Genomic DNA, 26,455 nt, shown 5'->3' with positions numbered 1-26,455 from the left:
TCATCACTATATCCTTGTCCAAAGATACCCAAGAGACAATCCAGCAGAATCTTTATCCTTATTATTTTAGACTGATAGTAATAAGAAAGGCAATGAAGTTTTACAATATTGGTGATTTTAAAAAGTTTTGAAAACCCTGAATCTTGATTTATTTGTAAGGTCTTATATACTCATGATTTTTAGAATGAAAAGCAATTACAAATTGAATGCTCCTTTTGTACATTACTAAATATATTAGTATGACTATCATCTAATTGTGTTTAATGAATGTCCACATTTATTTGGTATCTTTAGCCTATTTTACATAAAGTAAAAATAAGTTAAAATGTTATCAGAAGAAATTTTGTTTCCTTTTAAATCTATTAAAAGTGAACAAAGTTTATTTTAATTCTAAAATAGGTAAGGTCATGGGGCGCCTGGGTGGCTTAGTCCGTTAAGCGTCCGACTTTCACTTAGGTCATGATCTCGCGGTTCGTGGGTTTGAGCCCCGCATCGGGCCCTGTGCTGACTGCCAGCTCAGAGCCTGGAGCCTGTTTCAGTCTGTGACTTCCTCTCTCTCTGACCCTCCCCTGCTTACGCTGTCTCTCTCTCCTAGAAATAAATAAAACATTAAAAAAAAATTTTTTTTAATAGGTAAGGTCATGACATAATTTATAATTTAAGAAAAGAAAAACACTGAAAGTAGAGGGCTGCTAATAATAATATGTCAGAAACAAAATTTGACCTTAAAAACAGGATATGTTAAATTAATGCTGTTTTCAAAATTTGATTTATGACCCTACTGTTTTAATTGATGGATCAATTAACAGTAATTATTTTGGTATAATCAGCAGCTGAAATGTGCAACATATTGATTTTTTCAGGTGAGACATAGACTCCCTTAGCAGCTACTGTAGGAGAATGAAGTAGTGACATTTAATTCAGCCTCATTTATTCCTGAAAGAGATAATTGACTGCAGTTCATGAAGTCCATAGCAAGAGAGAGACGAAATGGTGAAATCATTCAGAAACAATGAAAAAAAAATTACAATATGGAATACTGAGTAATAAATCCCATGAACTTCAAATTAGCAGTGCTTAATAGAAGTTACTTTATTTTTTTACATTTTTTTCTTTTTATTTATTTTTTATTTTCTTCCTACAAATAGTTTATTGTCAAGTTGGTTTCCATATAACACCCAGTGCTCATCCCCACAAGTGCCCTCCTCCATGCCCATCACCCTCCTCCCCTCCAGAAGTTACTTTAAAGGGACAAACTTACAAGTACAAAAGGGGAGAAATATGCTAATCTAACAGAAAGAAATCTGAGAAAGTTGATTGTAAGATTGCATCAAAAGTGTTAGAATTTATATTATTTATAAAACCAAATGGGTGTAATGGAGTTATGAAATGGTCCCCAAATATAAACTTATTTTCACTTGCTATGTTTTCTTGTTAGTACTGTAGTACATTGGAGGTTTACAAATATCGCTCAAATTAATTTATAAAATATTTCTTGGAAAGTCTACTTGGGGATAATCGTTGTTGTCAGGGTTAACGTGAAGAAATGAGCAGAGATGATCCATCCATTTTTTGTGGATATTGTATTTGAAGAGAGAGAAGACAGTCGGGCTTAATCAAAAATATAAATATATGGTTACAACCTGTGATAAACATCATAAGTAGGAATTTCAGGTTACAGAATCTTTGTAAAACGAATGACCTATCAATTAGTATTATTTTGGTAAAATGTTTCCAAAAAATAATTTCATTTTCTTCAGCTTTTTTATTCCAATAAGTTGACATGGTAATAGACAGGAGATGCAAAAATGTCTCCAAATGTCAATCAGAAGATACCTTTGAGTGGACTTCTTTTGCTGAGGTTTTATCTTTATGACAATGTACAATGCAAAACTTTACTCATTCAGTTAAGTTGTTGTTTATTTGTATTGCAGCAAGATTTTTTTACTTAAAAAGATAAGTCTCCTAGTGATTATATCAAATGAAAATTCCAGAAGCACTACTTCCAAACAGTAATGTAACACTCATGTATATTCTGAAAACATTAATTCAATATATATTGTTTGCTCTGAATAAGGAGTTCTGCCGAAATAAGGAATTTATTTGTGGAGGAAAGGTAGAAAAACAATGACCAGTGTACAGCCTGTAGCTCTACATGAAATAAAAAAAAATATATACTCCAAGCCAGTGGAAAATATCCTAACAGTGGTACATTGACATATGGAATTTTAGAGATGAAAGAAATATCAGTTTCATTTTAAGGACCAATGAAGAAAGCTATCTAGAGGAAATAATATAGATTTTGACTTGGCACTTTAGGTGAAACTTAGATAGGAAGAGAAGAGAAAGAATGCATAGAAAGTAATTCAAAGAAACATCCTATATTCAGAATGTTCAGAGTTTTGAAGGAATTGTAATCTCATTGGGTATGAGTGAAGTTAAGGTACTTATTAGGAATCACGATAAAATAAGTTGGGAAACAAAGAAGGATTCCATTATTAAGAGGCTTTGAATGTAAAAGTAAGGACCTTCAACTTAATTCAAAGGGATTTTGTTATTGTTTCATTATTTATTAAGGAAGAAAAAAATTAAACTGGTAGTAAAATTTGTGGGACAAATATTAATGGAATCACTTACAGGCATTTCTGAGGTACCTCTTGGATAACTCTTAGAAATGAATGCAAGTCACTTTGAGGAATAGATATTTCTAGTAATCAACCTAGAAATAATTCAAGTGCAGGCGGTTTTACCATTAAAATGTAACATGGCCTAATTTTTTTTTTAATTTTTTTTAATGTTTATTTTTGAGAGAGAACAAGAGACAGAGCATGAGTGGGTGAGGGGCAGAGAGAGGGAGACACAGAATCTGAAGCAGGGTCCAGACTTTGAGCTGTTAGCACAGAGTCCGATGCAGGGCTAGAACCCACAGACTGTGAGATCGTGACCTGAGTGAAGTCAGGTGCTTAACCGACTGAGCCACCCAGGTGCCCCTGGCCTAATTTTTTAAATCTTAGGTACATGAGGGTTAAAATAGTCAAAGTAGAGCTTTATTTAGCCAAATTCTAATTCTTCAAAGTCAGAAAACCTACTTTTAGGCTTATGGAGGCTGATACATTCAGGTTTCTTAACTACTTAGAAGAAATTAATTTAGCTTCTCAGAACCACAAAGATGGACTGTAACACTGTGACCCACCTGAGGTCACATTCTAGAGCTCAGGCATTTTCAACATTTATAAATCTCACAAAATGGAAGCCAAACATAATAATTCTCTTTACCCACATTTAAACTGTGATGTGTGTTGATTTTATTTCATCTTATTTTAAACCAGAGTTTCTGTTATTTCTGTTTGAGTTCATGCACTTTTACTTATATTGTGTTTTCTGATCTTTTTATAAATCTAGATCCCAGGATTCCACTCTCTCTACAGTGTCTTCTGTTGCTCCGTCTAGTGCAACGGAAGGGATTGAGTCCATGTGGACCTCCCTCAGCACCGTATCTGTAGCGCCACCCATGTGCCAGGAGGACCTGTGTCACAATGGAGGCACTTGTCATCCTGTCTCCCTCCCCAGCGGTACCTTCTCACTGCATTGTGACTGCCCACTACATTTTACTGGCCGTTTCTGTGAACAAGGTAAGCAATCTTCATCTGTTTATAGAAACTTCTCCAGAGGGGACAAGAAAATTACAATCCTGTTGTAAGCACATTGACAGATACTAGCACAAACAAGAAACATCCGTATAATTTTATTTAAAAATGAATTCTGAAAGAATACTTTAGGTTCAGTATTGTAGAAGCAATCCTAAAATTTTATTTTCTTCATTAGGATTGCCATTCAAAATATATTTTCAATTGCCACAAAATACAAGTGTTAAAGTGGAAATGTAGTGCTCTTTATGTAGTTTCTTCTAAGATTATGGTATGTCCATCTTTTGTCACCATACAAACAATTAGGTTCTACTTTATACTACTTTTATTGCTTAGTTGTTAATCACATCACTATTTTTTGTTTTTCATAAGCAAATCCCCATATTTAAACTATTTTGTTAAGAGTATGTTATTTTTTGATGCTTAAGAACACTGTTTTAGCATTAATGGAGCTATTTATGAATCAAAAGAAAATTTTCTTATTGTCAACATCTCTTGGCCTCCTAAGAGTCTCTCAGTTAATTAAAGCAGTGCTGGGCAATTAGAGCCAGAAACACCCTGGGCAGATTACAAAGGCATTAGGTCATGATGCATGTCCTTACACTAATAGCTGAAAAGTGACATTGTTTTCTATGTAAAATTAATCACTGGTTCTAAATTGAGGAGGTGAGGATGGGGATTTCTATTGGGTAGTGATTCAAATGGCAGAGAATTTTATTATTTGTCCGAGATTGTGTTAAATAATTCCTTTTTCAACACCAAAGTGTGAGACTTTTGGAAGCAAACTCATAGGTATGTATATGTTATTCAGCTCTTCTTGCCAAATGACCTTGTGTGACTGTTATGTGTTAATATTCAGCTGAGTAAGCAAGTAAATATAGTAAAAAGCACAGAAATGGAAACATGGTCTATTTTCAGGCTCAGTGTATAAATAATATGTGTCCTTAAAGTCTATTTTTTAACTGTAAAATGTTTTTGAAAACATCATTATTGCTTGATTTTTTTAGTGAAGATTTCATACATCTGCAAAATAGGAGACTTGCCTTCTGCTACAGTGTGAGACCATTTATGCTACATTCTCCGAGTAGAGTTCTAGGGACATAATTTGAACTGTAAAGCTCTTTTAGACCCACACTTACCCATTTAAATCTCTGAGAGGGCTGTTTTTCTTTTTTTTTAATTTCATGCTAGGTAGAGTTTTAGATAAATACCCTTCTTACATTTATTAAACTATATTTTGATTTTTAATGTTTGTTATAAATCAGATTTACTAATGATAGTAAAATTGATATAATGAAATGAGGAGTCCTTAGTTATTGGCTGTATCTCCTGGTCAATCACGCATGTTAGACTACAAGTGAAACTTCCAGCCATAATCCTTATCTCTCCTGCTGAATCCCCAATTTTCCCTCCTTTAACTCCTTACTGAGTAGCTTTAATGCTGGATGTGTAGACCTCTGGAAAGAGGAATCCAGGTTTATTTGGAGTTAAACCCAAGGCTTGACTGAGATTTAATTTATTTGGTGTTTTGGGTGGCAGAATGTAGAAAACTGACCTCAGGAAAAGAATTGTGAAACTCTTTTTATATTTGTTGTTAGGGATATTTTATTTTTCTCTTTTTAGCACTATTAATCACTTCCTGCCTTCTACATTTTAATGTTTTTCTTGTTGAATTTATAATATTTTAAAACTAATAATTGGATGATATGTGTTGCAAAAATTAGGTAATCCACTATAGAGTATTAATTTCTAAGTGCAAAATAATCAGAAACTTTGAGTACATGATTATTACCAATTACAAGAGTTTTTAAAGAGACTTTAAGTGGGCAATAACTGAGGTTATGTTATACTGTAAACAAAATTCATGCAATAGAACTCTTTTTTATAGTATGAGTTATCATAGTATTATCTTGTTCTTTCCTCCTTTTTTGGGAAATATTTCAGTATAATACTAATAATGCAGTATAATATGCATTTTTAGAATGGGGAATATTATTTCGAAGTGTAAAAATTTTATGTAGTTTTAATCATTTATTCCCTAAATTTGAATTAAGTCATAATTCAGTCATAAAGTCAATAATAGGTTTTTGTTTTCAATCTAATGCTCTATATATAATTCACACTAGTATGCATTTTACAACTGAGATTGACAGATGAGGATGGGCACCTAAGATCCATGATTCAGGAATCTAATACCATGATGAGACTTCTTATAGCATTATCTAGATTGGCCAGATGCCATAATTTCTAAGTGTAGATTTTAATAAACAATGGTGTATGCCAGTTTCAGTGTTTCACCGACATGGTAATAATCTTGATTTGGATAAACAGCCCCTAAATCAGTCTGTCTCTGTCTCTGTTTCTCTCTAGGTATATATATGTATATATAAGAAATGTTATCAGTATTAAAATGTTTAGAACTTAAAGATAATTGCTATGAAAATAATTTTTTAAATGAGTCCTTTATTGATTACATTCAACAGCTAAAAAATATGAAATTCTGCTTCAGGAATGAAATTTACATAATATCACTGTGAAGCATTCTGATTTACCAGACACTGCACTGAGTGTTTCATGCATCTTATTTCATTTAACCCTCAGAATAACCCAGCTGAAGTGGGAACTGTAAATTAACCCAATTTACAAATGAGAAATCTAAAGCCTAGACTCTATTAAATTACTCACCAAAGGTCACACAGCCTGTCTGTGGTAGAGGCAGGATTAGAAGCAATCTTCGCTGACTCCAAACTTCACATTTAACCACTATGCTCTATTGCTACACTAGTTAGAATATCAAATTTAGCATGATGGCATGACATGGAATTTCTGAATTTTCTCACTCCTTAATCTCTACATTAAAAATATCTTTATTTCAGGGAAAAAAAAAAAGAATATTCTTTAAAAAATGAAATTGTAGGGGTGCCTGGGTGGCTAAGTCAATTGAATGTCTGACTCTTGATTTCAGCTCAGGTTATAACCCCAAGGTCATGGGATTGAGCCCTGCATGGTGCTCCACACTGAACATGGAGACTGCTTAAGATTCTCTCCCTCTCCACCGCTCACATGTGCTCTCTCTTTCTCTCTCAAATAAAATAAAATAAAATTTTGAAAACCAGGAAACCAAAGAAATTAATGTTGATCTACTAAATTTTTACTGGAGAGAGGATTATTACTATGATCCACATAAAATTAAACTGTAAAGCATATTAGGTGACCTGGAAAGAATTGTATCTCCATAATGATTTCAGTAAAACTGAAATATAGAAAGTAGATGAATGAGATTTAAATTTCAGGAAAATCTGTTTATTAATGATGATAATACAGTTCTCTGAAAAAAATATATAATTGCACAGATATCTCTAAGTAAAGATATGTTGGACATTGATTTTTCTTCACAACCTTGATTTTTTACTTCCAGTCAGTATTCTTAACTTGTGAGAGGATCTTAAAGTATTTTATTTTAACAACTTTGATTTTTCATAGCAAAATTGAAGTGTAAATTAAGTACAGACCTTAATTAAAATTGTACTAGATTCAGTAAAAAAGAGAAGGGATTTTTAGGGCTACGAGACTCAGTAATGGGTCACCCATACACGTTTCCTTTCTACTTGGCATTACGTAATGTGCTCTATTTTATCAAATCATCCCTGTCCAATCACCTAATAGCACTGACTTTTATAGAATTGGTTTGATTTAATATGCACTTTTGTCTCAACATATGCTATCTTAATTCATATTAGCTAAACCTTGTTGCCTACTTTATCATAATGATACTGCATCTCACCAGGGGAAACATAAGAGCATATATTCTCGCTTTGTTTTAGATGGCTACATGCAGGCAGATGGCTGTCTCCTACTGTAAAGTTCAGAGTGACAGATTTAGAATATCAGTGCCTTGTGCTGGGGGAAAGCGTATGCCTCTGACTATTAATTATAGGATTAACATTTTTTAACAGCCCAATACTTTTTACTGTTCTATAAAACAGTTTTATAAATAGTGCAATAAAGGAGCATTTAAATGCCATACATTAAACCCAAGAAATCTTTTGTTTTATTTGATATCCTGTCTGTGTATATCCCATATATGTTTAAAGGTCAACTGTACTGAGTAAATTGCAAACCTAGAAATAAAAATGAGAGGTTTTAGTAGGCATTTTGTCTTATTATAAAAGAAAGAAAGGAAAGACTGCCTTAACACCTGCCTTTGCTTTTACCATATTATTTTAAAGGCATATTAAAGTAGATTGAATTTATTTATTAACTTTCAATCAGGTGACTGAATGTCAGACATTCCAGCGCCAAGAAGGCAGAGAAACAGAGCATTAATCAGCTTCTTATAATGATGATTTATCTCCTTTGCAAGGAACTGATGGTCTACATCACCAGCAAAAGGCCAAGAAATGAGTTTTGGCATTTTCAAACATAATACTGAAAATTCTCATGTCTGAAAATATATTTTTTAAATCCTAGAGCAGTGCTGTGTGTTAGTAAACAGCAACTGCTGAAATAGGCAGATGTTAAGTTGAAAATGAATGGAGATTGAGTCAAGGACAGGGGCTGAAAGGAGACAAGATTACCTATTATCAAAGACAGAGGATTTCATTTTTGAAGGCAATGGTGGGCTGAAGGGCTCTAGTCTTCTCCACTATCAGTTGCTGTACACTCTCCAGCCAGGAGTTCTGTGTTCAGTTAGTGGAAGAAGACAGCTCCCTCTTCATCTCAGTGATTATAACTATGTAAAAAGTAAATGTCCATCAATCTCTCTACTTATACTTGTAATAATCCAGAAATTTCCATATAGGATGAAGAGGAAATATACATACCCTTCTATGAAAAAATACTGATATGTATTTGTCTCCTTTATTACCTTAATTAACATTTTTTTATTCTACTATAATTCAACACGTTAAATAAACATTAGGTGAACACCTAACATGTATAACACATGGAAATTAGTTGTTAGAGGTAGTATGAAATTAAGAAAGTACATTTTTGTCTTTATGTCTGTAAGTTGTTCACATGAGGTGTGAAATGGGAGATGCAAGGAAAGGAAGACTGAGCTACATAGTCTCAGCTCAACATCACCTCCTCCTTAACAATGTACTACTTAGGACCTATATTAGTTTTCTGTGACTAATCACAATGCAACTTAGTGACTTCAACAATGCAAGTTTATTATCTTAAAGTTCCATAAATCATGGAGCATCTGGTGGCTCAGTTGGTTAAGTGTTCAGCTCTTTGATTTCAGCTCAGTCATGATCTCACAGTTCATTGCATCAAGCCCCACCTTGGGCTCTGTTATTAACAGCATGGAGACTAGTTGGAGTTCTTTCTCTTTTTCTCTCTCTGTCCCTCCCTTTCTAGTCTCTCTTTCTCTCTCAAAATACATGAATAAGCTTTGAAAATCTGTATATTAAAGTCCTATAAATTGAAAGACTGTCAAAATTCTCAATGGGTTAAAATCAAGATATTGACAGGGCTGTGTTTCTTTCTGGAGGTTCTAGGGAAGAATCTATATCCTTTCCTTTTCCAGCTTCTAGAGACCTTCATCATTCCTTGGTTCATGACCCCCTTCATTCATCTTCAAAGCAAACAATGGTGAGCCGAACCTCTTTCATACTGTTACTCCGTCTATGCTTCCACCTCCCTTTCCTATATTTAATGACCCTTATTATTGCATAGAGCTCATTCAGATAGATAATCCAGGATAATTCTTGTATCTCAACATCGTTGATTAGCAATTTAAATTCCAAGTGCAGCTTTGGGGCACCTGTGTGGCTCCAGTGGTTAAGCATCATCTGACTGTGGCTCAGGTTATGATCTCACAGTTCATGGGTTCCAGCCCCACATCAGGTTCTGTGCTGACAGCGCAGAGCCTGGAGCCTGCTTTGCATTCTTTCTCCCTCTCTCTCTGTTCCTCCCCCACTTGCACTCTGTTTCTTTCTCTCAAAAATAAATAAAGATTTTTTAAAAATAAAAAAAAAGAATTTCAACTGTGCAGGCTTAATGTCCATTTGCCATGTAAAGTAACATTTACATAGATCCTAAGAATTAGGATGTGGACATCTTTGGGGGCCCATTATTCTGCCTATAGGACTTGTAGTCATTCCTCAGGGTATTTACAGGATCATATAAGTAGAAAAGGAAGTTTATTATATGGCTATCTGATGCTCACAAAATTGAGCAAAGCAAGTGGAACCAACTTGGAAAATATACTCTGAAGGATACTCTTGAGGACCAGGAAACAGGGAGCAGGAACAGTTTGGAGCTCCACCACCACTGAAGAAGAGCTTATACTGTCACTGTGCTCTGAGTCATTTGCTTAAGATTCAGAGTCCCAAGAAGTATTTTGAAACTGTCTGATTGCAAAATCGCAGCCACTTGCTAACTCACTGCCTGAGCAGGACAGAAAGGAGAGAGTAAGAGAATTCATCCTTTACCTTAGGCCCTAAGTAGATCATAAAACCTACCAAGATCCGAAACAATGGGCCTCTTAATTATTTCCACACAAAAGTAGAGTCATTCACACAGGGCTTTTATAGCACGCACGTGCACACACACACACACACACACACACACACACCTTAATCTTTTCCTTAAAAATTCTTCAGATATTTCTTTTCCCTGTCCTTATCACTCCCCTATTTTCTGTTTTCTCCTTGAATTCTTGTATTTTTATTTATTTATATTGCAGACTCATTTAGCAAAACTTTTATTGCTATTCCTTCCGCAAATACAACATAAACCTCTTATCAAAATATTTTCATAAAGATTGTTCCTTTCTTATATTCAATTTAGGTAATCAGGAAAAATATTTTATGATCAAAGTGGTATCTGAAATAGTACTTAAAAGGATGAGTTGGAGGAATTCGAATGAGCAAATTCATGAAGGAGAAGAGAGTTGTCTAGTTTGGCTTGGAAGCAGGGTGCATGTGAGATCAGTGAGATCAGTGGAAAAATAGAGCTGGAAATTCACTGGGACCCATACTGCAGAAAACCCAAAATAACAGATTAAAAATATTGATTCATTAGCAATGCATTTCATTGGGAAAAAGATATATTGCTTAGAGCTTGCTTCAGAATGATAAACCTGAGAGTAAGATTTAGAAAAGATATGGTGAGGAGGATAAAAAGGTAGAAATAAAAAATCGGGACATAATTTCAACAGGCTAGAAAAATTGGATGAAAACTCTATTAATTCTAATATTTCCAAATAATTTAGAAGTATAACAGTTTTTTATAATTTAGAAGTGTAACAGATCTTTATATAGTAAATTACTATACAGAAGTAGTTTAGATTTCTTATCAAAAAATTGCAATCCTGAGGCTTATATTTTAGTGCATTATTTTGTAGAAAAGAAAAAAATGTGGTATAAAATGTGATTATAAAAGACAAGACACAGATAAACTCATCCACTTAAAGATATCATTATTGACATCTGGTTGTATAAGTCTCAGAACCCTATCATAGTCATTCTGTCCAACAGTAAGTTCCAGGAATTAAGATGGTAGAATATTAAGGGGACCCTGGGCTTGTCTAATCTCTCAAGCACCACTAGATCAACATCAAACCATTTTGAACACCTAGGAAATCAATCTGAGGATTAACAGAACAGTCTGCATAATTTGAAGGAAAGAATGTAGCAGGTATATGGTGCAGAGAGGTGAATTGGGGAGAGAACTGTGGTGCCACTGAGGAGAGGGAGCCATTTTTGCAGAAGAGAGAAAGAGAGATGGGGAGAGAGTGCAATGCATAAGGCTTGCACAAGAAAGCACTGCCCTGAAAGCAGCTAGAGAGAAGGAGTGAAAACACACACAGAAGCCTCCACAAGAAAACTGATTCCAAAAACTGCTGATAAGGGAAAAAGGAGAGGGTTTCAGGACCACCAGCTTATAGAGCACAGAGTCTAGAGTTTCAGAGGTCAGCTCCTGGTAGTGCTCCCAGGAGGAAACAGGCAGTGAGGTCTGAGGGTCCCCTGGGGTCACATGGAGAGCAGCAATTTCCCTGTTTGGAGTGCATTTGGTAGTTGTGATACAGCCTCTCCACAGGTAAAATACCCTGCAAGTGTCATCAAGCAGCCATGTTCACCCTTTTAGGAACAAAGATGCCCACTGAAGACAGAAAACACTGGCACCAGCTGTATGTTGCTATTTACCATAAACTCTGAGCACAGCTGCTGTGCCGTGGCACAGCCATTTCCTGTGACAAGTTGTCTCCAGCCATAGCACAGAGACACCCTCCCCCAGAGGATCACTGTGGGTTTGAGTCACGGGGGTCTCTGAAGTATGGAGTTTTGAAACACAGCTTCACCTGAAATAAAACTGTGGAGGGAGCACCACCTGGTAGGTGGACAGCTCGGACACAGATGAGGATTGTCGCTGAGCTGACAGAAGTGAGGGGATCCAGGAGAGGTGAATAATTGCACATTGTGAGGGTGTGAACTTCCTGCTCTGGAGACTAGAGATGAAGCCAGAGGTGAAGCCGTTTTCAACATTAGCCTCCCAACACTCATTGATTCCAGTGAGCTAAGCAGCATCATCAAGTGGAGAAGAGAGCTGTAACACCAAGTCCCTCCCCCTGTGCCCTCCAGGCACATTTCCACTAGGGCAAGCCAGCTGGGAGAATTAGAGCAGCAGGCCTCTCCCCCAGAAGACCAGCACAAGTCCCTGCCACCCTCTTAGTGGCTTAGTGCGTTTACCAGTTTACCATGGTGTACTGCAAGGTTTCAGCTCTAGGGGAAACTGGATCTAGCTTCAGTTGGGTTTTTTGTTTGTTCCTTTGTTCTCTATTTGTTGTTGTTATTATCTTTATTTTCTTTCTTGGCTACAGAAAGAACAAAATATTTTATGTTTTAATTTTACTGTTTTATTATTTTTAATTTTTAGTTTAATTTTTTCCCTCCCTTCTTTTTTCTCTTTTATCTGTCAATCGTTTCTTAACAAGCAGACCAAAACACACCTAGGATCTAGTTTCTTTGATTTTTAAAAATTTTTTAAAATTTTTATTTCATTCTATTGTTATTACTGTTTTTTCTTCCTCCAAAATGATGAGATGGAAGAATTTACCTCAAAAGAAAGAGCAGGGAGAAATTACAGTCAATGATTTACTCAAGAAAGTATTGTACTGGCACAAAAACAGGCATCTAGATTAATGGAACAGAATAGATGGTCCAGTTATGGACCCACAAGTATATGGTCAACTCATCTATGACAAAGCAGGAAAGACTATCACATGGGAAAAAAGACAGTCTCTTGACAAATGGTGTTGAGAAAACTGGACAGCAACATGGAGAAGAATGAAACTGGACCACTTTCTGAAACCATGCACAGAAATACATTCAAAATGGATGAAAGACCTAAATGTGAGACAGGAAACCATTAAAATTCTTGAGGAAGGAAAACACAGGCAGCAACCTTTTTGACCTTGGTGGCAGCAACTTCCTACTAGATACATTGCTGAAGGCAAGGGAAACAAAAACAAATATGAACTACTGGAACTTCATCAACATAAAAAGCATCTGCACAGAGAAGGAAAAAATCAACAAAACTAAAAGACAGCCTATGGAATGGGAGAAGATATTTGCAAATAACATATCTGATAAAGGATTAGTATTCAAAATCTATAAAGAACTTTTCAAACTCAACACCCAAAAAACAATCTAGTTAACAAATGGGCAGAAGATATGAACAGACACTTTTCCAAAGAAGACATCCAGATGGTTAACAGGCATATGAAAAGAGGCTCAACTTTACTCATCATCAGGGAAATACAAATCAAAACCACAGTGAGATACCACCTCAGACCTGTGAAAATAGCTAAAATTAACAGTAAACAGGTGTTGACAGGGATGCAGAGAAAGGAGAACCCTCTTGCATTGTTGGTGGGAATGCAAACTGGTGTAGCCACCCTGGAGAACAGTATGGAGGTTCCTGAATAAACAGAAAATAGAATGACCCTATGATCCAACATTTCACTATTAGATATTTACCCAAACGATGCAGAAATACAGATTTTAAAAGGAGTACCTGCACACCAATGTTTATAGCAATGTTGTCAACAATAGCCAAATTATGGAGAAAGCCCAAATGTCCATTGACTGATGAATGGATAAGTAAGATGCATACACATGCACACACGTGCGTACACACACACACACACACACACACACACACACTGGAATATTACTCACATTCTAAAAGGAATGAAATCTTGCCAGTTGCAGTCACGTGGATAAACTAGAGTGTATTATGCTAAACAAAGTAAATCAATCAGAGAAAGACAAATACCATATGATTTCACTTACATGTGGAATTTAAGAAACAAAACAGATGAGCATATGGGAAGGGGGGCAGGAAAGAGAAGAGAGGGAAACAAACCACAAGAGACTCTTACTGATAGAGAATAAACTATGGGTTGACAGAGGGCAGTGGGTGGGAGACGGGCTAGATGGGCCATGTGTAGTAAGGAGGCCACTTATTGTGATGAGCCCTGAGTGTGGTATATAAGTGATGAATCACTGAATTCTACTCCTGAAACCAATATGGCATGGTATGTTAAGTAACTAAAATTTAAATTAAATTTAAATTTAAAAAAAGATAAGACATACCAAGAGTCCCTTTTTCTCCCCTTTCTTGCACCCCCTTCTGTCCCACCTAGCCATTGAAAAGCCTAATCATATGCAATAAAACTTTATCTGGGCACAAATATTATAGATAATAAAGCAAATGATGTGGGCTTATTCTAGAAGAGGTTAATGATCAGTTAGCTAAATACTTTTAAGTATAGTAAAACCTTGGTTTGTGAACGTAATTCATTCCAGAAACATGCTTGTAATCAAAAGCACTTGTATATGAAATTGAATTTGCCCCTAAGATATAATGGAAACTCAGATGATTTGTTCCACAACCCAAAAATATTCATATAAAAATTATGATAATGTAATATAATATAAAATAAAAAATATGAAAATAATTTAACCTGCTCTTACCTTTGAAAATCTTCATGGCTTGTGAGAGGGAGACGAGAGAGAGGAGGGTTATTGTGTAGGACGATTTCACTATACCAACAGAATCACTGCTACCTATTGGCTCAATGGAACCTTTTTCTTTTCATGCAAGTTTAACAAGGAGCCTATCCAATGACACTTTTGCCTCCTTTTAAGGATTTCACGGAAATGTGACAATGCACTGTCATTAAACAGATTCATTCTTAAACTGCTACAGCCTTATTTGGGTGGTGTTTTCTACAGAATTTTGTACTGTTGCTCACATTTTAAACATGTCCCTAATCTCATTTGAAATGAGGCATTCCTGGGGCGCCTGGGTGGCTCAGTTGGTTAAGCGTCAGGCTTCAGCTCAAGTCATGATCTCACGGTTTGTGAGCTCAAGCCCTGTGTTGGGCTCTGTGCTGACAGCTCAGAGCCTGGAGTCTGCTTCAGATTCTGTGTCTCCCTCTTTCTCTGACCCTCCCCTGCTCACGATTGCTCGCTCGCTCGCTCTCTCTTTCTCAGAAATAAATAAAATGTTAAAAAGTTTTTTTTTTTTTGAAATGAGGCATTCCTCCACCTTTTGCTTTTCCTCCTCCACAGGCAACATAACTTCTTGCTATTGCCTGCAATACAGGTCTGTCAGTTCATCAGTGGTCAGCTCCTGGACATGTTCTTCCACCAGCTCTTAAATGTTATCTACATTCACCTCCAGTCCCATGGTCTTACCCAAATACACAATTTCATCAACAACTGGTGGCTTCTGTTCATGAGCAAGCCCCTCTAAGTCATGTCCAAGAATGCAGTCGGGCCACAGTTTTCTCCAAACAGAATTGAGGGTTCCCTTGGCCCCATCCCAGGCTTTATCAATGATCTTCAGACAGTTCACCATGTGGAAATGATTTCTCCAAACCTCTCAAAGGGTAAGGTCTATTCCCTCAGTCACCTTTAAGCATCACTGAAATAGTGCTAATGTAAAGCTTATTATTTTTTAAAAAGCTGATGTGTGGGCTGGAGGATTGGAGTGGTGTCAAGAGGAAGGAACTTGACTTTAATGAACTCCAGTAAATCATCCTCAAAGTCTGGAAGATGAGCAGGGGCATTATCCATAAAAAGCAAGGTTTTGAATGGCAGATTCTTTTCTAAAAGGTATTTCTTCACTGTAGGACCAAAGACCTCATTGATCCACTCAATAAATAAGATACAAGTGACCCAAGCTTTGCTGTTGGACCTCCACATAACATTTAACTGACTTTTCTGCATCTTCCATTTCTTGAAGACTCATGGATTCTCAGAATGATACATGAGCAGAGGTTTGACTTTGAAAGCCCCACTTGCGTTAGCACAAAACAAAAGGGAGAGATGGTCTTTCAAGGGCTGTGACCAGGCATCGCATTCTCTTCTTCTGCAATGTAGGTCCTCTCTGGCATCTTTTTCTAAAACCCCATCTCATCACAGTTAAAAACTTGCTCAGCAGGTAACACTCAGAAACCATGAGCTTCTGGAACTGGATAGCAAATGCCTCAGCTGCCTTAGTGTCTGAACTCACAGCCTCTCCATGACTCAAAACACTAAGGATGCTGTTTCTCCTCTTAAAGTTATTAAACCATCCCCTGCTTTCTCTGAAGCCTTCTTCATTTTCTGTTATGTACTGGGCAGTTTACTTACAAAGTTGGTGTACAAAGCCTTTGCCTTCTTGCAGATAAAGTTCTCAGTCACAGTATTACCTGTTCGTTGGTTCTAATTTATCCAAACCAGAAGCAACTTTTCTACATCTTCTAGAACAAGTGGCTGTTGCTTCGTATTCTCATGACTACATTTGCTGCATCTGGACTCCTTATTTCTTCTTTCTTCTTTAGTATTGTGCAAATGGTCAACATAGACTTATAAAATCTTGCAATTTTGGCCATTCACATATGTCATTCATACTTTTGGATGATTTTCTTCTTAACTTCCACTGTAATCATCTCCTCCTTCTTGCTGCCTTTCTTTTCAACCTTTTTCTGCATGGGGACGATTTTATATGCTCAGACAGATGTTGACTACAGTACAGTATTAATAAACTCTTGTCAGGTACTGTATCTACTGTAACTGGCAGTAAGGCAGCAGGGCCTACATCTGCAGGCAACCTGACCTAGAATGAAGCAAAGCATTCCTAAGCATACTTGTGTATAGAAAAACAAAGGACTGTCCAAACGTGCTTTGAAGTGACAAAAAATAACACTAGTGCCAATTGTGGGCACCTTCCATTGTTCTTAAAAATCACTGATTTCTGACAAACACCACAACCTGAGACCAAGCATCTGAGCAAGGGAGATGATCATCTACAATCCCACAGTGAGAGAGAGAAACCAAAGGCTCATATGTGATCATGTGACATTTGGCATCACGTACTACTCGTATTACATGAGTGTTCATTGATCAAGTTAAAATTTATTAGGAATGTTTGCTCATCTTGCAGAACATTCACAGAACAAGTTACTCAAAATCCAAGATTTTACTCTATACATGCACACGAGTTATTTGTTTCTAGTGGATTTATTGCACAACACACAGACACACACAGAAACTTGAAAATATGGAGCTTATTGAAATGTATGTTTAGTATCTCTTTTGAACTATGAAACACCTTAAACTTAAATTAGTTGAAACTAGCATTTCACAGGTATGGAAACAAAGTCCAAGGAATTAACTCATGGAAACTACTAGGTAAGGACAAATCTAAAACTGGAATACGGTCTCGTATTTCAGATCCAATACTTTACCTGCCACATCATGTGTTCTCTAAAATTGTTTAATGGTAGATTCTCAGCTGAATTGAAAAAATAAAATATAAAATGAATTCTATTGTATATATTTAATATAAACAATTACATAAACCTACATAAATTAAGAGAATAAAGGCTTCAGTTGTCCCAACTTATCTCTCTTTCTCTTTTTTTAAAAAAGTGTTTAATATTTTTTATTTATTTCTGAGAGAGAGAGAGAGAGAGCACGTGAGCAGGGGAGGGTCAGAGAGAGAGGGAGACAGAATCTGAAGCAGACACCAGGCTCTGATCTAGCTGTCAGCACAGAGCCCGACGTCTGGTGCTCGAACCACGAACCGTGAGATCATGACCTGAGCCAAAGTAGGACACTTAGACTGAGCCACCCAGGCACCCCTCTCTTTCTCTTTATACATTAGATGGATATAAATATATATAGACTGTAGTCATGTAAACATGACATTTGATGAATTTACTAATTGTCCTTTTAATTGACATACTTAAAGTATTTCTATCCTAAGGTAAGCTTGCTTATAAAAATGGGGAGAAGAAAAGTTAGTTAGAATTTCTTATCCTACTGCTTATGAAATCACTTTAAGATAATAATATTTAAAGAAAGGTAATAATCAGAAAAAAGTTGGTATGCAGTGATCATGAAATACTTAATTTTTGATGGTTCTATAGATGAATTATTCAATAATATTAGAATGTAAGGCACATGCAATTTCTAAAATTTTTAAATTTTCTTGTTGCCATGTTGAAAAATGAAAGAGAAGAAATTAATAATATATTTTATTTAGCCTAGCATGTCCAGAATAATATTATGAAGTAATTTAAAAATATTAATGGAATGGTTTAAATTCTTTTTTTCATACTAAGTCTTCTATATCTGATGTGGACTTTATGCTTATAGCACATTAATTTAAACTAGCCAGATTTGAAGCCTCATCTTAATAACCATTTGTCTGATTGATACCGTGTTGGACTACACAGTTTTACAAGACCAAAGGAAAATGGTCTAACAGTTGTGATGGTGTTGCTTGTACAAAAGTACTAAGATGGGAAGGGGCGCCTGGGTGGCTTAGTCGGTTAAGCGTCCGACTTTCGCTTAGGTCATGATCTCCCGGTTCGTGGGTTCGAGCCCCGCGTCGGGCTCTGTGCTGACTGCCAGCTCAGAGCCTGGAGCCTCTTTCGGTCTGTGACTCCCTCTCTCTCTGACCATCCCCTGCTCACGCTGCCTCTCTCTCCTAGAAATAAATAAAACATAAAAAAAAAAAAAAGTACTAAGATGGGGAGAGGATGAAGAGACTTTTCTACTGAAAGGTTGATTAGAGTAGAGTGTGAGAAGGTGGAAGCAGCTGAAGTTATATCAAGTCTCAGTCAGAAGATTGAATTACACTGTTAAAATAGCATTAAACAGTCATTTATTTAACAAATTCTAGAAGGGTCATTTTGATCTCTCTTATTTATCTGTGCTTATATTATCTGTCTACTATTGCAATACAACAGAATCCTAAAGCATTAAATGCCGTCTATCCTTTTTTGCTATATATATTTCAGACATGCATATTACACATATATTAAACAAGGCCTTTCACACAAAAATGGGCTGTAAATATTCTATAGAAATTCTCTCATCTTAATAAATTAATTCACTTATAAATTAAGTTAGATGAAGTCTTTCATTTATATTTCTACCACAAATTCTTTGTATACTTACTGTGTGCCAAGCACTGCCTTGAATACTGGATATACACTCGTGAATGAGTTGGTCATGGTCCCATGGTGTGCCTGGGTGGCTCAGTCGGTTGAGCTCCGACCTCGGCTCAGGTCATGATTTCACAGTTAGTTGGTTCGAGCCCCGTGTCGGGCTCTGTGCTGACAGCTAGCTCAGAGCCTGGAGCCTGTTTCAGATTCTGTGTCTCCCTCTCTCTCTGACCCTCCCCTGCTCACACTGCTTCTCTCTCTCTCTCAGAAATAAATAAAACATTAAAAATTTAAAAAAAAAAAAGAGATAGTAATAGTACCTGCCTTTTGTCATTTACAAGAATTATCAGCCAGTAAAACAACAAACACTGAAATATCTAATCCAAACTGGCGTACAGATTCTGAAACAGAATGCTATAATAATGAAGAACGGGGTGGGGGGTGGGGGGGCGCCTGGGTGGCTTAGTCGGTTAAGCGTCGGACTTTCGCTTAGGTCATGATCTCACAGTTCGTGGGCTCGAGCCCCGCATCAGGCTCTGTGCTGACAGCCAGCTCTGAGCCTGGAGCCTGTTTCAAATTCTGTGTCTCCCTCTCTCTCTGACCCTCCCCTGCTCGCGCTGTCTGTCTCTCTCTCCTAGTAATAAATAAAACATTAAAAAATAATAATAATGAAGAACAGGGTAGGGTGCAGTGTGAGCAGCAAAAGACCTATTCAGAAATCTATTATGAAGAAATGTCATTAATTTCAGAACTAAAAACTGAGAAGGTGCCAGTCTTATCAATATCAGGAGAATGTTTCAAACAAAGAGAATATTATGTTACTGTGAAAATGTATATGTAAGAGTGACTTCTTACCAGTTCTTTTTGAGGGAAAACTTTAAGTGCCAGCATTTCTTTTGGAGTAAAGATGGACTAAAACAAATTAATGAAAAGAAAAACAAGTCTACTAATTTCATTCATCTATTTATTCAAATTTTTAGTGGACCCATTTCTTGTGGTGTCAAGAAATTTAATGAAGTTTTGTGAACAGATACTAAGTATAATGACTTTTTTCTCAGTTGCTGAAGTCCATACCTTTTCAAATAAAACAGTAAGCTTTTTCCATATACAAATATATTACCAGGGCACCTGGGTGGCACAGTAGGTTAAGCATCCAACTTTAGCTCAGGTCATGATCTCTCAAGGTTCATAAGTTCGAGGCCACCGTTAGGCTCTGTGCTGACAGCTCGGAGCCTGGAGCCTGCTTTGGTTTCTGTCTCGGTCTCTTTCTCTGTCTCTCTCTCAAAAATAAATACATTTTTTTAAATTAAAAAAAGAGTATATTACCAGATAATTAAATTAACATGGTTGGTTAGTTGAATTCTCTTACTATCATTTTAACATTTTAAATAATGGTAAAAACCTACAGTAATACTTTTGTATTATGCTGTATACAAAGAAATAGTGATTTTGTAAAGATTTGAAAGAAAATTCTGTTTTCTACTTAGCTAGAAGAAATTTGTCCAAAGAATTGAAAAATATAAACTTGGATGATATGAGAATAGACAAAACAAAGGCTGATGTTAACCTGCCCTAAAATGTTATGACACAATGGCAAAACAAAAGATTGTAATGACTAGAGCTAATTAAGAATACATTATATGGCCTCTGGAAAAATGATTTACAGGCAAGTTAATTTCTTCAACATGTGATGTGCCTTTGACAGGAAAAAAATAATAGAATTTGTATTTAAGAGGCAACATGAAGTCCTTGCTCATAAATGTAATTTTATTAATGGAATTGAGAACCACCTGAACAGAAGAATTTATTCTTTAAACTGTCTGTCCTTGAAATACTAAATCAATTTCAATTGCTTTAATCTATTTTGTTAAGGTATCTCTGCAGATACCTCTTTATTCTCTGTCTTAGGATATAGATATGAATAAATATGAGTAGATAGAAAGAGACATGGAAATTGTACCAAATTCTCACACATATGTATATCACCCTTTGCCTACATTTCCAATCACTGCTTATGGATTAAAAATGAAGAATGGATGCTTTGTGTAATCTTAGTGTTTCTGCAGATTAACATCAGCTGTTATAACTAAGAAATAAGAAAACAACACACAATGACAGCCAATAATCACCATTTCAAACTTGGTACATATCATTCTAAAGTCTTTTCATGCATTTTCTCTTTCAGCCATTATGCCAACACTGTGAGTCAGATAATATTAATCAAAGTTATTTTCATTTCTAAGTTATAGAAATCAACTCACTAGATAATAGCTAGCATGTATTGGATGCTTAATATGTGTTAGGCATGTTCTTTTTTAAAAACGTTTTATTTATTTTGAGACAGCATGAGCAGGGGAGGGGCAGAGAGAGAGGGAAACACAGAATCCAAAGAAGGCTCCAGGCCCTGAGCTGTAAGCACATAGTCTAACACAGGGCTCGAACCCATGAACCATGAGATCATGGCCTGAGCCAAAGTTGGATGCCCAACCAACTGAGCCAGCCAGGTGCCCTGACATTGTTTTTAATCTTAGCTTGTAGTGACTCATTTATTCCTCATAAATGAATATTATTTTGAAGTATTAGTCTATCTCCAAATTCAGAGAAAATAGACACAGAGCATTTAAGTAATTTCTGTGTTTACTCAGCTAGTAAATTTTGGGATTTGAATCCAAGTTCTAAAAAACTAACCTTTCTATTTGATCTAAGTTAGCATAAGCAAAGATAGAAAAATTTCATTATAAAAATATAAAGGTGGCATTTCATAGAGCTCCAGAAATGGGAATGCAAAGATGCTCCCAGAAAGGAAGTAGAACTAAGAACAAGAGAACTCTGGGTAGTTTCTCTTGTGGAGTCACGTTTTATTCTTCTCACCATCTCCTAGCTGACAGTGGCTTTTTAATCAACATTTTAGAGTCCTTTGCCCATGGAGAGACCAAATCTTTCTTGGATGATACCTAGATAAAAGACACATGACCAAAGTGATCACCCCTATTCCAATCACTCTGGCCAAAGCTATGTTGTGCCGGCCTGGTTGCTGAGGGGAGATCATAAACCAGCTGCCCAAGAAGAAAGAATTATGATGGCTGGGAGTATATCACAAAATGTGTAAACTGTTAATATCCCCATCTTACAGATGAAGAAACTGAGACACAGAAAAAGTAATTTGCCTGGGTTATGCAGTGATGGGCAAAACCAGAACTCAAACCATGCTGTTGTGGATGCCAAAAAGTTTTTAACTACCATACATTTCTATTTTAAAATCTCCCTTAAAAAATAGAATATGTCTCAAAGACAACACCACCTACATTGACACAGTAAATTTAGTTTATTAAATGACCTGACTTGTAGGTTTACCCTAAAAATAATGTACTTTCTTCCAGCACCAACTTTAGATATTTACTACCAGATTTCTCTTCCTCTTATTTTGAGACAAGCTGGATATATCCCAAAGCTTTCAGGTCACTTGCAGGTATTAAAAACTCTAATCTAATTTAAGTAATCCACTTTCATTCCCAAACCCAATTTGCAGCTGTCCACACCCTCTCTCCGTCCCTCCCTTTGATACCCTTTTTTCTGAAACTAGAGTCTTCTGGGTCAGATCAAGGGTAGAAGGAATCAGGAAAAGCATCAAAAGTCTTAATCCTTAGTAGATACCAATTATAATTCTATGCGGGCAGCAAATGAATTCTGACGTCATGGGTACATCCATGGTTGTTGGTGATTCCTTTCAGCACATTTCTCTGCTGTAGGTTGGGCACTCTCTTCTGATACCTTGTGAATTCCCTTCAGCAATTATCTGGGAAATACATTTCTACCCTTTTCAACTAGTGTACCTGGTACAGTAGATCTCTTTTTGGAAAAGATTATGTCTAGATGACTCAAACCTATTTATCTACCACTCTCCTTATTGTCCATTGGATCTCGGAAAATCTCAGGCATCACTGTCCTGCCAGTGAGTGGAAGTACCAGCAAGTAAATCCAGGGTGAATCCTCTATCTCCTCACTAACTTTGCAGATTACTCCAGACTGCTGCCTGCCTTTTAGCTTCTCCCAGCAAAAGGCAAGCCACAGTTCTCCATCCCCTGCTTCCCAACTCTGGCAACACATATCACATTCTCCTAAGAATTCTGCACAGATAGGAACAGAAGGTGTCCGACAAATTGCTTCAGCTTTGCTAGCATGCATTTAGCGATCCAGTTTCTGAGTGATACTTTTTGAGACTTACTCACTTGATTTGGAGTTGGGACAATATATGTCATCTTACTTTCTGCTCTTAAAGACTTCTGAAAAATATATAATCTCTAGCTTTCTCTCATAGGTTTTGAGGGTGATGGTAGCTGAACCAGTTGAGCTTCTCTTAGCATATACTACATAGATATGTTTAATATCTCTCTTTAAAAGCAGAGATAATTATTAATCTGAAGTTTAGAAACTTTAATAAGAAATTTGAGGGGTGCCTGCGTGGCTCAGTCAGTTAAACAGCTGACTCTTGATCTCTGCTCAGGTCATGATCTCGAAGTTCATGGGACTGAGCTCCCACATTGGGCTCTGTGCTGACAGCATGGAGCCTGATCGCGATTCTGTCTCTCCCTCTCTCTCTGCCCCTCCCTGCCTGTGTTCTCTCTCTCAAAATAAATAAACTTTAAAAATTATTAAGAAACTTGAGAAAACAGGAAAAGTCCTCCTATAAATTCTGTTATATTATCATAAAAATGGAAAAGAATCTAGTACCTAGGAATGATGGCCTTTCTTCTTGTAGTTAGTTCTTTCCAATACTTACATCACTTTATCCCTAGTGGCAAAGGAGACCCAACCCTACTCGAAAAGATTCTAAAGACAAAGCTGAATTCCAGACATCTTGAAAGTCTCTTGTTCCTTTAATCTTAAAAGTCACATGCTCTTTATATTCTATAACATATGCATTGTGATATAAAGAGTAAATGAAATCATTCTCCAGGAACTGTCATGTTTCTCCTTGTGGCTGCAAGTGAATCTGACGTGCTGACGCAGATTCCTGGGAACACATCCATTTGTGAAGCATAGGTTTACTGAAAAAGGCAGTAGCTTGGGAGTGAAATATATGGAATTTAGCCTCAGCCCAGCCTGTAATTAATTATGCAGCATGTGGGAAATCATGACTCTCCTGACCTACAGTTTCTCTATCCTTGAAGTGGAAGAGTGAGAGCCCCTTTTAGCTCTAAAAATTTATTGACACCTAGATCAGCCTCACATGAAACCTTACAGATTCTGCTTAGCCAGTGCTGTGGACTTTGGATGTAGGGGAAACCTTGGAAACTGCTTCAACAGCAGGGATTCCTCTTCACTTTGCCAGAAAAGATTACTATTCAGGCTCTTTTCTTACTCTGCTACCTAACTGTTACAGGATGAGTTCCCTAAGCAGCAGAATCCTAGACAGAGATTATAAAGCAGGATTTTATTAAGAAAGCACATATGAGATCGATGCAGGTGGGGAAAGGAAGGCAGCAGGGTTTGACAGCAAGAGCTTCACAGCATCTGCCACACCAGTATATGTCTCTTTATGTCCTCTTAGATTCACAAGATAGATGCTGGATTCTTCTGCCAGACATATTGCCTTACCTGACATGCATTGCCATTCATGGTCTGATACCTGCTTACCTATCTGGTTTTGTTTTCCTCCAACTTCCTGCCAGCCAAAGCTGTAATCCAATTATACTAAGGTATTTGTAATTCTTCAATTTCCCTTCTGTGTGGAATATCCTTCTCAACCTGCTTAATTACTTTTTTTTAAAGACTTTGATCAATTATTATGTTTTCTGGGAAGCCATGTTTTTGTTATCACATCCCAGCCACTTTTATTGTGAGCCTTTTTTTATTGTGTTTACTGTCTTGTATTTTCATGGTATACTTTCTGATATCTTCATCCTAGATGGTAAAATATTGAAGAAAGTGACTTTTTTTAATCTTTCTAACTCAGGCATTTAACATAATACATGAAATATAGAAGGAGATTTTTTTTTAATTTTTTTTTAATGTTTTATTTATTTCTAGGAGAGAGGGAGACAGCGTGAGCAGGGAGGGTCAGAGAGAGAGGGAGTCACAGACTGAAACAGGCTCCAGGCTCTGAGCCGGCAGTCAGCACAGAGCCCGACGCGGGGCTCGAACCCACGAACCGCGAGATCACGACCTAAGCGAAAGTCGGACGCTTAACCGACTAAGCCACCCAGGCGCCCCGGAGATTTTTTTTTTTTTACTTTATAGAAAATTATTTTTTTGAAATAACTAAATAATCACTAAGCTATTTAGTCACATTAGTTAAGTATCATGGTATTTAGGGAAAAAGGAAAAAATACCAAGTTTGCTTCCCTCTCTAACAATTTAAAGACTCAATCCTTGACTTTTTACCAACCCAACTAGTTCTGAATTTGAGCGCTTTTCAAATTTTATATTCATTTCAATCTGTGCCCTGAATATTCAGGCAGCATTTCTAACTCTGGTTTGTTGAAGACTCCTCATAACACTTATATTTATTTTTCTCTCCTTAGTGGAAAAACTCTAAAATATTTAGACTACACTATTTACAAATAAGCTTGAAATAAAACAAACAAGTATTTCCTAGGATTCTTCCTTATGGCTATCGTAGGATTTTAAACATAGCAACACAAGAGCTAGACAAAATATTTTTGGTGTATCTTTAAAACGTTGAACATACATTTCCTTGTCCTGAAAAAAAAAATGAAAATAATGCTGAGGTTGATGGGTATTAAGGAGGGCACTTATGATGCGCACTGGGTGTTGTATGTAAATGACGAAATAAAATTACTTGTAGTCTCTTAAAGTAGAATGGAGAATCTGAAATCATGTAAATTTTGTAAAATTTTTGAGAACTTTTACTTGTTATTTTATTTTATTGGCATAATTATACATATCCATCACATGCCTATCAAATGGCACATTGCTCCAAAGTTAGCGTCTTACCAGTTAACTTTGTTGCTAATACGGTTTCAAATATTGAATGCCTGTAACATGAATGTGAATCCAGCAGTTGTATTCTAACCACATATACCTCATTCTGTAATCCTGACTGGCAGTATGTTTAGAAGGTCGATAGTATCATATCTAATCACATCTTTTCATGATATGTTTATGATTTTCTATGATTTTTATCATTTTTACTTAACCATAATTTACTTTATGTAAATATTGTGTATATTTAGTGTATTCATAAGCCAGAATATATGGAAGGATGTCCTGTGGAATGTGTGTTTCCATGCAGAGTTACACAGTTATATTTCACTCTACAATTTACTAATGTAAAAGATAGAAAATGTTGATAATAACTAGATGCACTTTAATGAAAATACGAAACATC

At 36.4% G+C, this 26,455-nt stretch overlaps 1 protein-coding gene across 1 annotated transcript in view; it reads left to right on the top strand.

The window, feature by feature from the left end:
- EYS (EGF-like photoreceptor maintenance factor) overlaps positions 1-26,455 on the top strand; it is a 730,244-nt gene that overhangs the window by 295,779 nt on the left and 408,010 nt on the right. Inside the window, exon 7 of the mRNA XM_077769091.1 lies at positions 3,403-3,632. Coding sequence (XP_077625217.1) covers positions 3,403-3,632 — 230 coding nt within the window. The remainder of the gene's footprint in view (positions 1-3,402; positions 3,633-26,455) is intronic.

This window comes from Crocuta crocuta, unplaced genomic scaffold (genome assembly GCF_008692635.1).
Source record: "Crocuta crocuta isolate KB4526 unplaced genomic scaffold, BGI_CrCroc_1.0 scaffold205, whole genome shotgun sequence".
Taxonomy (NCBI): Eukaryota; Metazoa; Chordata; class Mammalia; order Carnivora; family Hyaenidae; genus Crocuta; species Crocuta crocuta.
This window is presented reverse-complemented; position numbering and strand designations above follow the sequence as displayed.